Source organism: Thamnophis elegans, chromosome 1 (assembly GCF_009769535.1).
Source record: "Thamnophis elegans isolate rThaEle1 chromosome 1, rThaEle1.pri, whole genome shotgun sequence".
NCBI classification, from domain to species: domain Eukaryota; kingdom Metazoa; phylum Chordata; class Lepidosauria; order Squamata; family Colubridae; genus Thamnophis; species Thamnophis elegans.
The window spans coordinates 69,244,684-69,264,065 of NC_045541.1; the positions used below are offsets into that span (position 1 = coordinate 69,244,684).

At 37.4% G+C, this 19,382-nt stretch overlaps 1 protein-coding gene across 1 annotated transcript; it reads right to left on the minus strand.

Moving 5' to 3' along the window:
* Nucleotides 1-3,849: 3,849 nt before the first annotated feature.
* On the minus strand, nt 3,850-17,383 carry CABP2 (calcium binding protein 2). Its single transcript, XM_032231104.1, has 7 exons — nt 17,342-17,383; nt 15,012-15,182; nt 13,488-13,518; nt 11,451-11,585; nt 7,517-7,626; nt 4,984-5,131; nt 3,850-4,091 (listed from the first exon to the last, which is right to left on the minus strand). Exons 1-7 carry the CDS (start codon nt 17,381-17,383, stop codon nt 4,066-4,068), a joined length of 663 nt encoding a protein of 220 aa, XP_032086995.1. The 3' UTR covers nt 3,850-4,065.
* Between the last annotated feature and the right edge of the window lie 1,999 nt (nt 17,384-19,382).

Sequence of the window (19,382 nt, forward strand, 5' to 3'; positions counted from 1 at the left end):
CAGCCTTTTGCCTTGTAGATAGATTGGCACCAGTCTTTCTGGGGCTATTAACAAAGGTGGGGGTTACTTTCCAAGAGCATGTTTCTCCTTTTCTCATCCAGGGAAGTATAATATTCTGCTTTTTAAATATTTCCTAGAATATTTCATTTTCTAGGAGAGGGGTGGGTGCAAACTTCCTACACCTGATAGAAGTTCATTATTTGCCTTTTTTCCTGTGAATAAAAGTGAGGTACAGCTAGTCCACGACTTACAACCATTTGTTTAGTGGTCAAACTTAAAACTGCACTGAAAAAGTGACTTAAAACCAATCTTCTCATTTGTGACCATTGCAGCAACTTCATTTGACAAGGGAAGTAAAAACAGCAATGTAAAAATAAGGCTTAAACTCTTCATGGAGCTGTAGTTAATGCCATAGGAGTCTGAATTTCAAGTCCAATGCTGCCTAAGAATCAAAGATTGGAATCCAATCTACTTGTAGAGCACCAAGCTAAAGAAAGTATTTTAAAGTTATATAAATATATGGCAGGTTCATTTATTTAAAAATAGCTCTTCCAACATGCAATAGAGATAGAAATACTATATACAATAGAATATCCATTGCCTAAATTTGCCAAATGGTTCCCTTTTGTTTAAAAAATGAGTGTAATTTTGTACTGTACTGATTTAGGCTATAAAATATGAATATTTTCTTTACTATTCATAATCCCTTGGAACTCATTTTCAGTAATCTATTAGTTAAGCATAATAGAGGAAAAATGCTTTGTTTAGGTAAATATGTCATGGACGATGTAAATACAACAAAAATTAAAAGCCAATTTCCAGAAACATTTTAATGTAAAATCTATTTAGAATAAGATTAGGATGATCCCTGAGACAACAGTAGGGATGCATTTGGAAAGAGAATAAAGTGCTGTGTCAACATTTGGTCCAAAAGTTTAATTTCTGTAACTGGGAATCATGCATAATGAGAAATTTTAAAATGGCTATGTTATTCATTACTCTTTCCTTAAGACTTCAGCCATTCACTTGTATGTCTAATGATATTGAAAGAAACACAATCAGAAAAAAAGAGAAAAAGGAGAAACCTAGGAATCATAGACCAGTCAGAGCTATATTGATTCTAGAGCAGATCATAAAAAGCTTTATCTGCAAACATAAAAATTACTCTTTGGATTTACCAAAAGAAATCTTACAGACTAACTTTAACTCTGATCAATTAACTTCTTTAATTTATCATGGAAATACTGTAGACATAGTATTATTTCAGCAAAGCATTCAATAAAAGCACTGAACAACATTCTAATTAGCAAGCTAGAAGAAATGTGGAGTAATAGCATAACAAATAGATTTATAACTACCTGAAAATTGTACTCAGAAAGTGTTTATCAAAGGTTCTTCATCAAACTAGGTGAGGTATTGAGGGGGCAGGAATAAGGTGTGTGGCCCTGGGTCTCAGTATTTTTATTAACAACTTGCATTAATAAAAGTTGTAAAATAAGTACTGTTTTATTAGTAACTTGCATATGTAGGCTGAATAAATGCTTATTAAATTAGCCGATGACACAAGGCTGGAAAGGATAATGCCAAAGAAAATAAAATTCCGAACAAACTTGTCAGATTAGAGAAATGGGCTGAGAATGAAGGAAATTTAACAGAGACAAATGCCAAAATTCTTCACTTCAAAGGCAAAATATGCAATTATAGAACAGAAAATTATTGGCTTGTTTATAAAACTTGTTCAGCAGTTTTTGGAACAGTTGATTAGAAGCTGAACATGAACCTGCAGTTCATCTGGTTATAAAAAGGCAAATGTATAACCAAATTATTATAGGTAATAGGAAGAAATTGTTCCCCTTGTCTGCATTTCCCCTGAAAGTTTCAGATAAACTGAAACATGTTCAAAGAAAACCAGCAGAGAAAGGCCAGAAATGACATCTGAAGAACAGGAATTGAAAGAACAAGGATGCTTAGCTTTCAGAATAAAAGGTGAGAGACAACATGACAAACTCTTCAAATATATTGCTAGTTCATATTCAGTTTCAGGGGTGAAATCTTCCCAGTTTGGCCGAACCGGTAGGGATGATTGTCCTTGGTTCTGCAAACCAGTAGTAAAAAAAAAAACTTCCAAGGATTGCGTGGCTCAGCTGTGAGCCACACAACTGTGAGCCGGAAGCTTTTTCTGCTTTTTAAAGCATTTTTTCTTTGCCAGTTCCCCTGGCAGGGGAAAAAATGCTTTAAAAAGTGAAAAAAAGTTGGTCACGCCCACCCAGTCACATGACACCCCCACCAAACCATGCCCACAGAACCAGTGGGAAATAAAATTAGATTTCACACTGTTCAGTTTATAATCAAATAAAAAATGGTACATATATAAAAATTCAAGCCCTGTTTTCTATTGTTATTGAAAATGAATTTAAGTTACAGGAGGGAGATTCTGATAGTTATAAAAATAGTAGCAGGAAGAACAGTTTGATAATGCAGTTACTTTTCTTTGCTCAATGTATTCAGAAAAGGACTATACATCTTTTGGGAATGCTTTAATTTGGATTTCTCTGGAATCCCTATCTTGATAGACTTTTATTTGTCTGCTGTGAAATCATTCTGAAATTGTGAAACATTTCGGTGCGCACTTATTTAGGACATCATGCTGGGTTCTGGTGTCTGAGCGCATCTTAAAGCTCATTCTACATTCCCCTTAGGCTGTACATTTTCAAAGACACAATAGGAAAGCTAGTTCAACATTTTTTTTGTATGGGAGTTCTAGCAAGCTTCCAAGAGTTTCTAGGGTTCTCCAGAATACTAAAAATTACCAATATAATACAAAATTACTAATAAAATAGATTAATGTATTTTTATCATAGGCTGGAAGGAGACATTTAGTCATTGAGTTTCCTCCATGCAGGAATCCAAGTTAAAGCATCTCATACAAATCATTGTCTTTCCTGGAGCACAACCAATGAAAGGGAGTCTACCTTCCTCTGGGTTATTAATCTGTTCTTACAGTTAGCGTATTTTTTCTAACATTCAATCAGAATTGGTCCTCCTGTGACTTATCCATTGTTTTGTATTTTGTACTCTGGCATGGTAGAGGGCAATTTACAAAGCATATGTTTTCATGGAGTGCGTGGAAGACATATGTCCTGGAATTAGACGAAAGAAGCAGTACTGTAGTTATATCCTTTAGCATTCCAACTCCATCAAAATAGATATACCTCTGGATCACAGCTGCTACTTCCTGTGGACTTAACATTTTTGTATCATCACTTTTATTCAGACATTAAAACTGAATTAAGAGTAACCAGCTGCCTATCTAGGTCCTAATAATTCTATTTGGGGCCATAAGTCAACCTCTGCATTTCTATCCTGTTTAGGAAGAAGAGTTTATGGTACAAAATTGAATTTGGGTCGGTCAATGGGATCAGAGATTTACTCTTTACTCCAGTTAGTAAATCTCTGGTTCTGGTGACCGACCAATTCGATTTCGCATTGTAATCATGGGACATGTATATTTTGCTTTCATTTATAAGAGTTTATGACATATGGCCTATCAGAAATGAGGAAATATTATTTATGCCACAGTGGAAAGCAAAATATATTTTGAAACAGAAAACAGCTGTTAGAGGAAGAACAAATAAAGAGAAACAGCCCTTCTTATAGTAGAACAGAGGTATTTGGAATATTTTCACAAATGCACAAAGAACAATTAGGGAGATTTGTTGGTTAAGCCTGCTTGGAATGAACAAAATAGAAGTTCAGTGTTACAGCAAACAGTTAACAAGATATGATGACATCTGAAATCTATGAGAAGTTGGAGTTAATGTTCATGGCCATGTTTAATACAGAAATCTGGTATTCCTCTGGTTAATGTCCACAACATCTTTAAAGTTGCTGAAGCTGGCTGAACTCTCTGGATGTTAGGAACAGCTGCTTGGTTCCAGGTGGAAAACAGGATATGCGGGAAATTCTTTGCTGCCTTCTCTCGCACTGGCAGAGTTGACTGAAGCTGGAATATATGGCAGTTGTCCTTCTCAAGGCACTTTATTCTTACATTGCTGCTTGCTTTTCTCAGCGAGACATCATCCGTACAAACTCTATATGGAGAAGAGCCAGGATGTCAGCACATTAGGAGAGAAGAAAGAATTTTTTTTAAAAAAAAAAACATTTCTGAGAAGTAGGAATGTATTAGTTAGCTATAGATACTCATTTTGTAAAAAATCACCTCATTTTTCTAATATTACAGTATTTCATCACACACTAGTTTGACCAAGAAACAGATGTATATGCATCAATGGACACCCTCCCTTAAAAAAAAGAATGAAAGAAAGATAAATACATTTCAAGAGGCAAGAGAGCTTCATGAGCAAAACATGATTTTGCCATTTTTCACTAACTTAAAAATCTTCACAGAGTAAAAATTTAGAGTCAATAAAAGAGGAGTTAAAGCTCAAATGAAAGATGATACTAAGTTTCTTTTTAGAATATCTTTGTTAAAGATTTATACCCTGTATTGGTTCTGGGAAGTCGGGGGGGGGGGGAAGGTTGGGGGGGGTTCGGGGGGGAGAGCAGGGGGGGTGGTAAACATTTGTAAAAGTTTTTTTTCTAAAATTTTCAATAAAAAAAAAGATTTAGAGTCAATCATTGAGTTCACATGTTTATCTTCTCCAATTGAAATATGCCTGCCAATAGGAAAAGATAAAATGTTCTATAGTAGTTGAGTTTAAAATTATGCCATGCTAGGCTTATAATATATAGGTATTCTGGTTAGTGTTTGTGCTTTGAAATAAAATAAAAATCATAGGTTTCAAACTGTCCCTTTTTGACTGTATTAAACAGAAATTGGTAAATCCCAATATTTTTCTGCCAGCCTGTTCAATATATTCCTTCCCAATATCAAGTTCCAAATAGTTTCTCGGCTTCAGTTCAGGCATCCTACCCTATTTGTAAAATACAAATTTTCATCCCAAAGGACTTTCCCTGTCATACCTTCGAAGTCCACAAGGCCATCCCCATTCAAATCAACATCCTGGAGAATCTCATCCATCTCTTGGTAGTTCAACTGTTGCCCTAGGAGTTTATGCATTGCTTCCCGTAGTTCAGCTATGCTGATCTGCCCATCACCATTTGTATCAAACTGGAAGGAGAAAATACACAAACACCTTATTTCACTGTTCATTTAGTTACCTCTCATACTTTTCCAGTCTCATTTGAACCCAGTATTGTTTTCTGTTCTTAGCTGATTAATGAACAATGGCAATTGGTCTAGTGGTTAGGGCACCAGATCAGAAAGGGAAACATGAGTTGAAGTCCGCCTTAGTCATCAAAGCCAGCTGTGTACAGACTTTGGACCAGTCACTCTCAGTCCAATCCATCTCACAGGTGGTGGTTGTGGGGAAAACAGGAAGAAGAGGTGTGTTGGATATGTCAGCCACCTTGAGTTATTTGTAAAAATAATAAAGGCAGGATATAAATAAGTTAAGTCAGTAAACAAATAGTAGATACAGTGCAATGTAATGCAATATAATACAATACATCCTTACATATGCATCCTGCCCATCCAAATGGGCTTGCATACAGCAGACATTTCAAGCAGCCGCACATAACAACATTACAATGTATACTCATGTGAATTTTGCAGATTCAAAACCAAAATCATGCCTGAAAAAGCATTCATTACATCTATGGTAGCTGCTGCAGATAAGAAGTATTACTTAAGAAGGATTCAGAGAATTTGGAATAGGCTCAGAACAGGGCCATGAGGATGATTGGGGATTAGAAACTCAATCTATAAAAAGAGATTGAAAGAACTGTGAATGTTAGTCTTGAAAACAAACAATGATAACACACTTTAAATTCCTAAAATACGTTAATGTGCACAAAAACTATTTTTCTCTCATCCCAAAGTCATAGACATGGAAGAATGCATTTAAATTACAGGAAGGGAAACCCTACCCAGTTTGTTAACAAGAAGAGCACGTTGACACTTCAATCATTCTGTGAGATGGTGAATTTTTGTTTGCTAGATGTATTCAAGCAAAAGCTTGACAGCTGCAGTATATGTGAAATAAACATTTGTAGGTTTCTGCATGTTGCAAGAGGATGATTCTTAATGGCTGAAAATAACCACTTGTAATTTTGCTTTCCCAGTTCAAAATGGCACCATAGTCTCCCAGTTACTACACTAAATATTTTTTCTGCCTGCAGACTCATGACTTGTTTTTGATGAAACCCCAAATATACAACATCCTTGGAGTCCAGCATTTCATTATTTCCTATATGATTCCAGTAAAACAGAGAATACTAAGGAGGATTCTTCTTAATTTCACAAGTATTTGATTAGTTTCTCTATTGGTTTTCTGCAATGCTTTGTTGGTTTTACTAAGAATTCTTTTAATACATAAAGAATATGCCCTTATATCAGTTTTACCTAAGGAACAGGGGAAAGTTTAAAGGTAGGGCCTTAGCATGACCTAGAAGAATGTCAAAAATAAATAGCAGTTAAAAATATGGAGGATATGCTTCTTAGTCAAGGATGAAAAATTGAAGAAAAACAATACCCCTGAATTTTCCTCAGAGTTCTGCAGAGAAAAACCTGGTGGGTTGAAGGTTTCTTATGCAATAACATGTCAAAAAGCTAAAATATAATCATAAAGCTATTTCTTGCCTAAATATCACATTAGAATCTATGTATATCAAGTGTAAGAGAGTTACTCAAAGATGCTTTACATAGTAAGAGAAATTTAATTTAAACAATGAAGATTTGTTTCCTTTACAAGTTAGCCTTAGATGTTTTTTTTTAAATAGTAAGAATAATCTCATATATCCTTAAGGAATAACGGGGGTATTTCTTTTTTACTTCTGCTTGTGGAACCTCTGTATTTATGTAAAGCTGGAGGAAAATATGAGTAATAGGGGCCTCTGTTTTTAGGAATGAGAATAATCTTCAGAGTCCTTGGTATTATTTGGCACATCTAGCAATGACTAAATCATTCACTCTTCACTTCGATGCTGAACCTAAAATGAAACATCCAGGACACAATTTCTGGTGTCAGTTTCTCACTTTTTGACTTGATTCTTTTTTTTTTTTAGGTTGATGAAACATTGATCTTGAAAGTACGCATACCAATTATTTAAATCATTTGATGGTTGTTGACACTGCCTAACTTAAAATTGTGAATATTCATTATAATGGGGGGAAATAATCAAGGCAGCAACAATTTAATCAAAATTAAACATCTACAATATATAGTTAACCAGCCACTGTTTGCTCACCGTATGTGATCATGCAATTTGTCACATATGGTTTTCCCACTCCATGATTCAGTGTGATTTGATTATTTATGGCTTAATGTGTTAATTCATCCAGAATTGTTTTGTAAGCAACAGTCTATGTCTGAAACTAGCCAAATGTGGTTTATTCAGTAAATCATTATTAACATATTCACCCATAATGTATTATGGGAAGATAGTGGGCATGCATATAATACTACTACCTCTCATCCTTATAACTGTAGCTCACCTCTCTGAAAGCATCCCGCAGCTCTTTAACCCCAATCATGTCTGCTGTCTCCGCCAACAGCTTAGGGCCCATCAGTTCCACAAAGTCATCAAAATCCACTTTTCCTCCAGCTGTAGACATATAAAGGCATGTTGAGAAGAAACAGGGCAACACAAAGTTAAATGTTTTATATCATGAGCCAAGGCCATCTCATAGTGGGAGAAACTGAATTTCACTTTTCTAAATATATCCTCCAACAGAATTCCCTTTTATGTGGATTCTGTATATTTATTTAAAATATACAGGAGTAAAGTGACTGTTACCAATCTATAATAGGAACCCTGCAGGTTTTCTAGTCCAATTCTCTGCTCAAGCAGGAAACCCTATACCATTTCAGGCAAATGGTTGTCCAATCGCTATTTAAAAACTTCCAGTGTTGGAGCATTCACAATTTCTGGAAGCAAGTTGTTCCACTAATTGTTGTAACTCTCAGGAATTTTCTTCTTAGTTCTAGGTTGCTTCTCTCCTTGATTAGTTTCCATCCACTGCTTCTTGTCTTGCCCTCAGGTGCTTTCTAAATAATCAAAATTTGAACCCTGTTAGAAAGTCTATTCAGTCAGTAGTTTTTCCTTAGAATAACCGTTTGCACATTCAGGACATCTTTAATGTGAGGCTTCTATCCTCATTTGAAAATGGTTTTGGCCCCTGCCATCCCATTCCATTGTCTATTTTCAATGAGTTCAGCCAGTATTTTCAGCTCAGCTGCAACTACAGCAAGGGTAGTATTACTGTTTCCAATGCTTTGAAACGATCTGTTTGTGCATGGTTCTTTTCTTCATTGATGGAAATTCTTGCCTCACCCCTTCTCTTGAATTCAAGGCAAACCTCCCACCTCCGTTTAACAGGTATCCTCTAAGGATCTTTTGTTTCAAGGCAATCACTGAGAAAAAAAGGTGGGGGAGAAAAATCTAAATAGCCCCCTGGAGCTTTGCAGTCTGCTTGTCCCTGCAGAAAAGAAGCGAAAAAGCGTTATTCTTCATTTCACATCTACTTGCTTTGCCTGGATTACGGGACTCCTGGGAATACTTGAAATGGTCTTGAAAAAGTCAAAACAAGATGGATCGATCTTGGCTGAATTCACCCATTTTAGCACAGCAACCAACCACCATGGTTCGAGCCCATTAGGAAAAGTGCCTTAGTTTGCTGCAAAATAGCTAACTTGCTGCCCTTGCAGCCTCACAGTTCACAATCTTTTCAGAAAAATCCAGGGGTCTCCACAGGGTGAGATTTTGATTACATAGCAGCGGCTGCCATCTAGACTTTTTTGAGACACACAAAGGCACCCACATACCCGTCGACACCCCTGACAGAAGCCGTAGAGACCAGAGTGGCTCGTTTTCTAGCAACTGTTCAGATTGTTTAAACAACAACATTCAGACTATTCATACAATTCAAACTGAACACATGGATGGGGAAATGGGGGTGCTAGCTATTTCTCTCTTTTTTATTATTGGAATTTTATTTTAACATTCAATAGTAATAAAGCAAGTTGAATATTATTTTATGACCATAATGACATCAAAGACATTTCCTTTCTTGAACTGAATCTTTAAAGCCAGCTCTGTTGAAGAGCATGTGATGCTCTGATACTTTCTGTGCTTTTCCTATAGTCTGAAGCAACAGTATCATACATATGGCATACATATGACTAGGAAAAGACCCAGATATTTCTTCATCAACAGTTGGTTCCACTATTTTTTTTAACTTTTTATTTTGTTTGTACAAACTTCACATCTTTGCACCACATTACATTTTTTACATATCTGTTGTGATTCTTTTATCTATACAAATAAATCTTATATAACTATAACTTTATATATATGCACATTTATATTATTTCATACATTTTTTTCATTCTATATGTAATATTCTATATATTCTATGTATAACAGCCTTTACTACATTTGAATCGTTTTGTATAATATTTATTTGCTACAATCTATCTCATATTTCTATCTTTTAATCATTTTCCGGTTTTGTAGTTGTTTATTAATTTGTTGATTTTTCTTCCTTTCTTTTTGGCTTTCCCGCTCCCCCCCTTTCCTCTAGCCAATTATATCATAAATCCCATATGGAGTAATATCCAGATTCTTCTTTCTCTTTTAGTTCTTTCATGAGCCTATCCATCTCTGCACATTCCAATATTTTTTTTAATTACATTCTCTTCTGTTGGTGTATAATTATTTTTCCAGTTTTGTGCTAATGTAATTCTCGCTGCCGTAATTATGTGTAGAATTAAGTATCTAATATTTTTTTTCATAATTTCCTTTTATAATTCTTAACAAAAATAATTCAGGTTTTAGTGCAATTTGGTGTGTAGTAATCTCCTCTAGCCAATCTTTTATTTTTTTTCCAATATTTTTTTGCAGATGTGCATATCCACCACATATGTTAGTATGTTCCATGTTTTTGGTTGCATTTTCAACAGATAGGTGAGCACTCCGGAAGTGCTAGCTATTTCTCATTTGAGTGGAATGTGTGTGTGAGAGAGAAGATTTCATTCCAGGAACTTCAGCAGTTTGAATTTTACTTGTTTGTTTGTTTGGCTTTTCCTTACTGGTCATCCTGAGGAAAAACTGATCAGTTCATGGCATTCTCTGCCATTCTCTGCATTTCAATGCTGGCAGAAGGGGAAATGATTGGGGATTGACTTCAAAGAGTTTTTGAGGGATTTGGGAAAGAAAATGGTACTGGTTTAAAAGTGACCTTGGTCTAAGCACTAACAAAACAAAACAGTAATGCTCTGTGGAGGTGAGAAAAAAGAACCCGAAAGGTTTCATGGATTTTCTACAATGACTCATATACCCTTACTTATTCCACTTAACTGGACTTCTGCAACATGGTTTATATGGGGTTACCATTAAAGACCACCTGAAAGCTGCAGTTAGTTCAACATGCAGGTACATTGCTTGCTAACTGGTGGTCATTGACAGGATAATATGACATCTATTTTGGAGACTTTGCATTTCTTACCATGGGTTTCTAGGTACAGTTCACAATGCTAGCAAAGATTTAAGATGCGGGGTTCTATTGATTTGTTTAATTTATATGCTATCTTTCATCTAGTTGCTTACAGATCTGTACATATTGTGCCCATCTGTCATTTTTCTCCACCCTGAAAATCCTTTGAAGTAGATTGGTCTGAGAGACAGTGATTGGCTCAACATCAATCTGAGTAATTCTTGACTAAGGAAGATCTTGAAAGTGAGTCTCTACGGTGCCAGGCCAGCATTTTAATTGCTAGACCACACTGGCTGTCATGTTTGTGCTGTTCTGGTTTTCTCTCCATTAATACCTCCATTAATACTTGTCAGCCTAAGTTATTCCTAGTCAAGGTAGCAGATAATTTTAAGGATGCTCTTCATAACAAGGTGGATGAAAGATTGGGAGGGATCAAGAGATGAATGTCAGTTTTAACATCTGTGCTGTAAAAGCAATTCAAGAATGAGAGGCAGCCAAAAGGTATTGCTGTTTATAATTCCAGCACTCAAAATAAAGAGGCAGGGTGAGGAAAAGCCCAGGATCTATATTAAATGTAACTGGAAGAGATTTCTTTCTATTTTATTTTTTTTAAATAATTTTTATTTTTTAAAGACAAACTTACACAAACAAAACATAAAATATAAAAACATCTTCCAGTTACATCCAGCGTGTCGGTTGGTTACAAAACTTTTGTGCATCCTCTCCATAGTCCTACAATTTATATAAAATCTCATATTATCAATCTTATATATATATATATATATATATATATGTATACATTATTATCATTATTAATCTTTTATTTGACTATAACTATTATTCCTTCATAATTTGAAGACATTTCTCAATGTGACACCCCTTATTGCGTAGTATTCCTTAGGCATTAGGTTTACTTATAGAAGAAGGTACCTACTGATTTGTTGAGATAATTCTATGAGTTCCATTTCAGTAGGCATGTAGCCCATGGTTCGCATACATTCTCCCAAGTCCTTATAACTGATGTAGCCATCACGATCTTTGTCAAATTCCCGAAAAGCCTCCTTGAGCTCTGAAAAGATAGAAGTTGTTATAACAAATTACAACTGATAGGCAGGTGAACCCCTATCCCCACCTTCTGGTCCACGGTTGCAGCCTGCCTGCCAGCCCATATACCAGGGACAAAATGTAGCCCTTCATATTATTGTTTAGTTCTTTCAGTGAGAGTTCCTTTTAAACTAAAATGTGTATTTTCAATAACTCTGTATTTTTATCTTATTTCTAATGTAATGGGCTGTGAAAAACCTTGGAGACAGAAGGAAGAATTGCAGCCTTGACAACAGTCTGATAAGAGAGAACTAAATCTAAAGGAAAGACAGAGGTGGAGAAAGCATCTCAAATGGGACCCTCCCTAGTTCTCTGGTAATAAAAGGCCCATGAGGGGCCAAGTGCCTTCAGACTTGCAAGCAGGGGTGGGATTGAAAAAATTTAGCAACTGGTTCTCTGCCGATGATATTTTACTAAACAATAATTCTTGATTTTGACTAGAAACAATTAAGTCGGTGAACTCTTATTCTTAGCAACCACGTAGATAATTTTCTTCACAACAATCTGTCCTTATCTTGGTCTTACAGATCTTTCAGCAATGCAGCCATCACCATTGCAACTGAATCATTACAAGTCTTATTATAATGGATAGCCTACACATCCTCCAGAGTCCAGATTCATGATAGAAAAGCAAACTTTTTTTATTTTAAAAAGATTTCCACTAGTTTTATTTTGTTAAATAAAAAGTATAAGCATTTTAGAAAGGGGAAAAAACTGATCTTCCCTGGGACTGTTTTTCCCACTTTGATGTATTTTCCTTTCCTCATCTTTAAAAATTGTGCTATTATTTCAACATTGCCATCTTTAACTGAAGTTCTGCAGGAGAAGAAAACGATGGGAAAAGTGGGAGAATTGCGAATGTCAGTTGGTCTCACAAAGTTTTATAAACAAGAGAGTGTAGCTGCACAATAAATTCTCATTTAGCAGCACTCCCCTTCTTAGCAGGCAGGTTGACTAATGAAGATTTAGATTCTAGGTCTTACAAGACTCCCTTTAGACAGCAATGTGTGTTACTTCAGGTGTGAAATACACAGTGAACATTTCTACCCATAACCATGATCTTTCAATGACTTAATTCTTAAAAAGCTAAACAAGACTGAAGCTGGGAGAAAGGTCCTCATACCAGAGAAAAAATTTCCAAATTATCATTAATTTATTAGCATTCATTAAAGGGTAACACCTCCTCCATTATAGCAACAAAATAGTGTTTGATTTTGCACTCCACATTTATTGAGGAATATTTGTTATTTATATTACCTGTACCATTGATTTAATCTGCTTCCCATTAAAAGTAATCTCAGTATAAAAAAAAAAAAGCTCATGAACCCAGGCAAAATGATAAAATTATACAAAATTAGAACTGTGAAACATTTTCACAGCAAAATGGCAAAAATGCACTACCATACAGGATGGTGATTCCTATGTCCTCCACCACATCCTTCTAATAGCAGTGAGAGAAGAAGGATGAAGGAGGCCTGGCATTATCTGGTAAGCTTTTTTTTTTTTGCCCTTCAGCTTCAGTTCTGCAGGAACTGTTGTGGGCTGTTCTGAGACTCCTTTGGAGGTGAGAGGTAGATTGAGAGGAAGATAAAAATACCTTAAATAACACTATGGAATGAATTCAGTCAAGGATTAAGAACTGTTTTTCAAAGCAGGGGGGAGCATATCAAAATCAAAAGGGGAGCATCACTAGTGTCAAGCCCTAGGCTGCCCACAGCTACCAGCTTATCTCCTGTTTCTGGATATGTCTTTGAAGAACCTTCTCAGCTGCCTGCAGGGCCCTAGATTTCAGAGCAGAGTGCAGCCTAGCCGAGCTTGAAAAGACCTAAAAAATAATTATGAGAAAGTACCGTATTTTTCATTTTACCTTCAATTTCTTCTGTTCGCAGCTTTCGGTCCTAAGGAGAGAACAAGAATAGAAGCCAGTAAAAAGACAAAAAAAGAAACAGTTTGCAACTGATGCTTATTTGAAGGCCTTTGATGTCTGATTCCCCCATCTGTTTGTAACCTTCAGTTGGGCAAAACAGTGAATCAGGAGGAGGACATTTTGCAACACGCTTTGAGTTAAGGTACCTGAGATGGGCTAATTTAAAGAATGCATGCAGAATCCAGGATCCATTATTCTGACGTAATTGAAATTTCAAGGATCTTTCACCAGCTGTATTAGCAAAGCGGTTGCCACTGTAGTGTTGCTGCTGATTGCCACAGTCATTGTGATTGTTATTTCCAACTACACATTCCTGAAAGCCATAGGATGCAAGGAAAAATGAGAGGGACATACCCTTTGCATCCAATTGGCAGCAAAGCCTGACAGGAGATTGGTAATTGGATGCTTTGGAAACAAGGCTGAAATTTTAATTTCTTAGTGGGTGGTGAAGGAAGAATGAGGAGCGAATCAGATGTCTGCTGGTGAAGAAGGGCTGGCAGTGGGGGGTGCTATTGGTCAACGTAGAGTGAGGAGCCCTTGGGGACACACCAGGATGAGGAGCACAGGTGCAAATTACATCACAGTTCAGGACAGTCTTTTTTCCCATTCCTCCTAGCAAAGTGGCAGATAATACGTGGGTTAGCCAAGGTGAAGGAGAACATTTTCCCAGGGTTCTTCTGGGAATCCTGAGGTGGGGGGAGAGAAAGAATGCCAGCCTATATTATAAGTGGAAAGAAGGATAACCCAATTGGTCATGGGTTGTAGTTCCTTTTAAAAATGGGTGTTTTGTGGACACTGACATTGAGCAGGTAAAGTATGGTAATATGTTAAAAGGGTTCATCTAGTTGGAGGATAGCCCCAAAGCTGCTATTAAAAGATTGATCTGCTCATTGTGGAGTCTCAAAATGGGAGATTGTTTTTGCCATGAATTAGCAAGTAGCCTTTAGCACAGTGTTTCTCAACCTTGGCAACTTGAAGATGTCTGGACTTCAACTCCCAGAATTCCCCAGCCAGTGAATGATTCTGGGACTTGAAGTCCAGACATCTTCAAGTTGCCAAGGTTGAGAAACACTGCTTTAGCATCTAACCCCAGTAACCTCACTTTCCTCTTTTATGGCATGGAGTAAATATTATGGAATTGTCAGGCATGCAGTAACACAATGTGCATGAAACAGCTGCATATCAATATAGCCTCATTAATTATTAATTAATCTCTCCAGTTTCCGAGCTTTTGACATAGGGGCAATGAAGGATGCTTTTATATATTCAGGGGTTTATAATTTGCATGCAGAAAAAGGTGCTAAGTGGGATTTCCAAGGGAGCAAGAAAACTCTGAAGGTTGAGCTAATTCATAATGGAGCAGTGGGGGAACTCCACAGAGGGTAAGAATCATACCAGCAGGGCAGAGGGTCATTGCGGAAAGTGGAGATATGGTGGCAGCTACAGGAGAAGCAGAGTACGTACGCTCAATGAGATGGCGATGCTCTGACGCAAGAAGATGCAGGCTGGCCCCACCAAGCCATGCAGCATTGAGTAATTCTGCAAAGATGGATACTGTTTGCCATCGACTATTTCATCCAGCTTGCTGTTAGAAGAGGTTGGGGAGTCAAGAGCTTCTGAAGGTTGCTTATTCTCCTTCCCAATAGCCTGCAATTAGGTATGTTTGATTAAAGTCCCTATCCTATCATGCCCGAGGGTTTAAGATTCCTGACTCTTGGGAAATTTTAGGAAAGGAAAGAATGTAATGGAAAGGAAAGAACAGACAGAAAGAAAGGGAAAAAAAGGACAAGAATACAAAAGAAAAACAAGGAATGACAGAGAAATATTACCAGCTGAGAAATACCTTAACATCTGCCAGTTGATGTCAGCCAGCTGATGGTACAGTATATTTCAATCTGCACAACCCTTCAGTGAATCCTTAATGGGAGTCTAAAGTGTTGTTTATAACACCAGTGCAGCAGGGTCCATGCTGGAGTACAAGCAAGTGTATTTTCCTAATACCATAAATCAGGGGTATCAAACTCATGCCGTCACGGCACCGTCACATGACGTATAGTGACCCCCCCTTCACTAAACCAGGCATGGACGTGGTGAGCACGTAACACATCCAGCCTATGGGCTACCAAGTTTGACACCTCTGCCATAGATGATACTCACGGCACCTACTCAATGCATACACAGGATTTTAGGGAGACTTAGAATACATATTCCACTCTTTCCAAAATGTCATAATGCTGGGATGCATACACCAATACCTCAAGCACAGAAATATAATCCTAACAATAACATCTTTAGAGTAGGTGTGCTCATTTTTCCTAATAATCTCTCTGCATTTTGTCCTACATATTGTCCCTACAGATTTAGATTGAATCTCAAAGAATTGTGGTTTGGCGAGGAGGGCAATGAATCTTTAACAGGGCTCTCAGCAAACTATTTTTTTTCCTAACCAGATGTCCTCCTTCATGTGTGTTGCATTAAAACATCTATACTTTCTATCCAGCATCAGATATAAAAGTTAAACAGAAGTAAAACTGATTTTTAAATTATGTAGTAAAATATTCCTTAAAAGCATTAAAACATGAGTGGTGTAAATGAATGCCCTAACTCTGAGTACATATTCTTTGCCACATAAGCATACAACTTTCAATTTTCCAAACTCTTCCAAAAATGTCCACCAAACCATATATTTCAATTTGACAAAAAGGAGATTATGAAATCATATAGTATGCATATTTACGCAATTCTATATTGAAACAACATAGACAGAGATAAAAACTGGGCTGACCTGTTCATGAGAGTTTGGGTACAGATCTCCCTCATGCTTTCAAATTTAAAAAACTTTTGGCAGTTTCTCTTTTTTGGTTCTTGTTTAGCTTTGGTTGAATGTCTTCTCTTTATCAAAGATTTTCAAAAGTTACAATTAAAGTGCTTTGGCGATTACATAAACATGACTCTGGACAACAGGCAGAAACATAAGCCTAGAGATGATGTTACCTAACATGGTAATGAAACATCTGTAGGAAAACAACCAAGAGAACTTCAAGAATCTAAAAATTCAGCCCTGAGCTACATAGATTCTCTACTATTAGACCTAAAAATTTTTTTTCAACATACGTTTTGTTTCCTTCACTGAACAATTCACAATACTCTCTTCCCCTCCATTCTGTTTTCAATGTCACCCTTTCCTTTATTTGATAGTCTAAGCAGTGTACAGAAATGGCACGCAAATACTGGGATACAGGCTGGTTCTTCTCACCTAATCATCAAGAATAGAGATGACCTACCTTGAGCAAATGCAAGAATGTGGGAGTGAGCATAAACAATGGGACCCATTTCCATGAACCAATATTTTCTGGTCCTGGGTTATAACTTGTTCACTCCCTCCACTCACTGGATGCAAGAAATAGATCTGGCTGTTAAACTAAGGATTAAAACATGGAGAAAGAAAAGGGCCATTTTCAGCCTCCTGAATTATTCTGCTGTAAAATATTCCAACAATTTGGAGAATTTTTACTTACAGCTAAAGAATCTTGGGGTGATACCTCAAGCCCCATTAGTCTGAGACAGGGCAAAGCAAAGAGTTTTTTCCACAAACACTCACTAAATTGGGACATTTTGCCGTATTTTCTAAGAGAATTCAGGCCTGAAATCCAGACATTGATTGACAGACACAGTGAAACAAGAAAAGTAGACAAACGTGCTGAAACAGCCACATGCAAGGAACCAGACAGAAAAATGGGAATGCAACAGGATGAGGGAGGGCCCCCCCCACCCCTCCATCTTTTTCTCCCTACCTTGGAGAGCCGCTTGCCAAGGGTTTTGGTGCAGTTGCCCATGGCTTCTAAAGCCCCCCCATCCCACAGAGCAGAGCATTGGGTTGCAGGCAGCTGGTGCGGATGGCAGTGGGTTTTTTATAGTAACAAGTGATTCTCTTCTAGGAGGTTTAGTCTCTTTGAGGATTTTCAGGGTTTTTATTGTTGAATATATCTAGAATATTAAGGGAAAGTAAATGGAGGGGGAAAGGCGTAGAGTAGTACCATAATCCTCAGGATTATGCAAAACTCAATAATAGATGGTGCTGAAACAGAGGATGGAGGGGCAAGCAGGCATCTCTTCCTCTGAGCGCAGCAGTATCCCAGGAAGGAAAACATTATCTATAGTTTGTTCCTCTAACCTCCTTCCAAAAACCCATCAGGAGAGTCCCTGTCCCATAAACTTCTCCCCCCCTCTCTCTGACAGAGTATATGTGGCTATAATCTTCTCTATGACAATTATCTATATTTTGAAATCTTTGCAATAAGGATGGACTACTTCCACTGAGTATAGATGCGGTAGCCCTATCAGCATCATTGGGCGTACAAGGTAGCACACGCATCACCAAGCGTGTCAGTCAAATGTATCAACTGGCACAAGATCCGAAAGAGCTAGTAAAATCCACTGTATTTAGACACTCAACTCAAGGCCATTCTCACTACAGCTGAACATCTGTTAGAAATAACCCTAATTCAGGACAGAAATTGGGAGAGAGATATTGCAAATGGAAAAGCAATATCTTGTCTAAACAATTCCACAGTGAGAAATAAAACTACAATTGTAGCATTTATGAAAATTGGTACAACTCAAGAGCTTATTTTAAAAGCATATTTGGGGTCATACAATCTGATCAACTTTTGTGAGTCATAAAGGCATGCAGAGAAATTCAGGCTTGTTTGTTTAAGTATTTAAGGCCTTTCTAACACAAAGTAGTCTTCCCCAGCTTATTGAAAATTTAAATACTGTATATACTCGAGTATAAGCCTAGTTTTTCAGCCCACTTTTTGGGCTGAAAAAAGCCGCCTCGGCTTATACTCGAGTCAGTGAAAAATTTGCCCGAAATGGAGGAGAAAAAGGGGTGGGGCCATGCCGCTGGGTGACACTCGTGAATGGCCCAGTGCCCCTGTGAGTTTCCCCTCCCTCTGTGTCAGTTTGCCGCGCAGCGCGCACCGCACCATCCCCCCTCCTCACGTTCTAATGTAATGCAGGGCTGTCTTACGATTCCCCTTCCTCCCCCTCCTGCCGCTCTGCAACGATGTCCCACCTCCTCCTTGTTATGGCAAGCAGCCACATAGCGATGTCCCACCTCCTCTGGTACAGTGATCCAATGATAGGAATCACTGTGCCGTGTGTCATAGGAGGCGGGACATCGCTCCCGCGGCTGCACGGGACATCATCATCACAGCGGGACGTCAGCATCATGAGGTGAGTGAAGTATTTCATTGAATACACCGCTAGTTTACTTTTTTTCTTTGAAATAAATATTCAAAAACATTATTGGTATCTATTTTTATTTTTGAAATTTACCGGTAGCTGCTGCATTTCCCACCCTAGGCTTATACTCGAGTCAATAACTTTTCCAGTTTTTTGTGGTAAAATTAGGTGCCTCGGCTTATATTCGGGTCGGCCTATACTCGAGTATATACGGTATAACACAGGTTTAGATTAGAAAAAATAGAAAGCTTTAAGGGTGGAAGTGTTATACCACAGCAATCACATTCATTGATTACATTCACAGCATTATAGCCTTCTCAAAAGAGCAAACATAATATAGCCAAAATATGATCATTTCAGCCAAATCACTTGTGCCTCAAGTAAGAAGTCTGGGTTGATTTGCTCCTGGTTTTCTCAGTAAACTTCTCCAACCACAACATTTAAAAGCATCAGTACTCTTTCTATCTTGCTTCTTCAAAGTCTGACTTTCATTTCCACAGGGTGTCACACAGAAAGCCATTGCCTTCTCAGTTCTAATCATTGCAGGTATAGACAAATCCTGGAATCTGAATAATTTTTATTCATAAA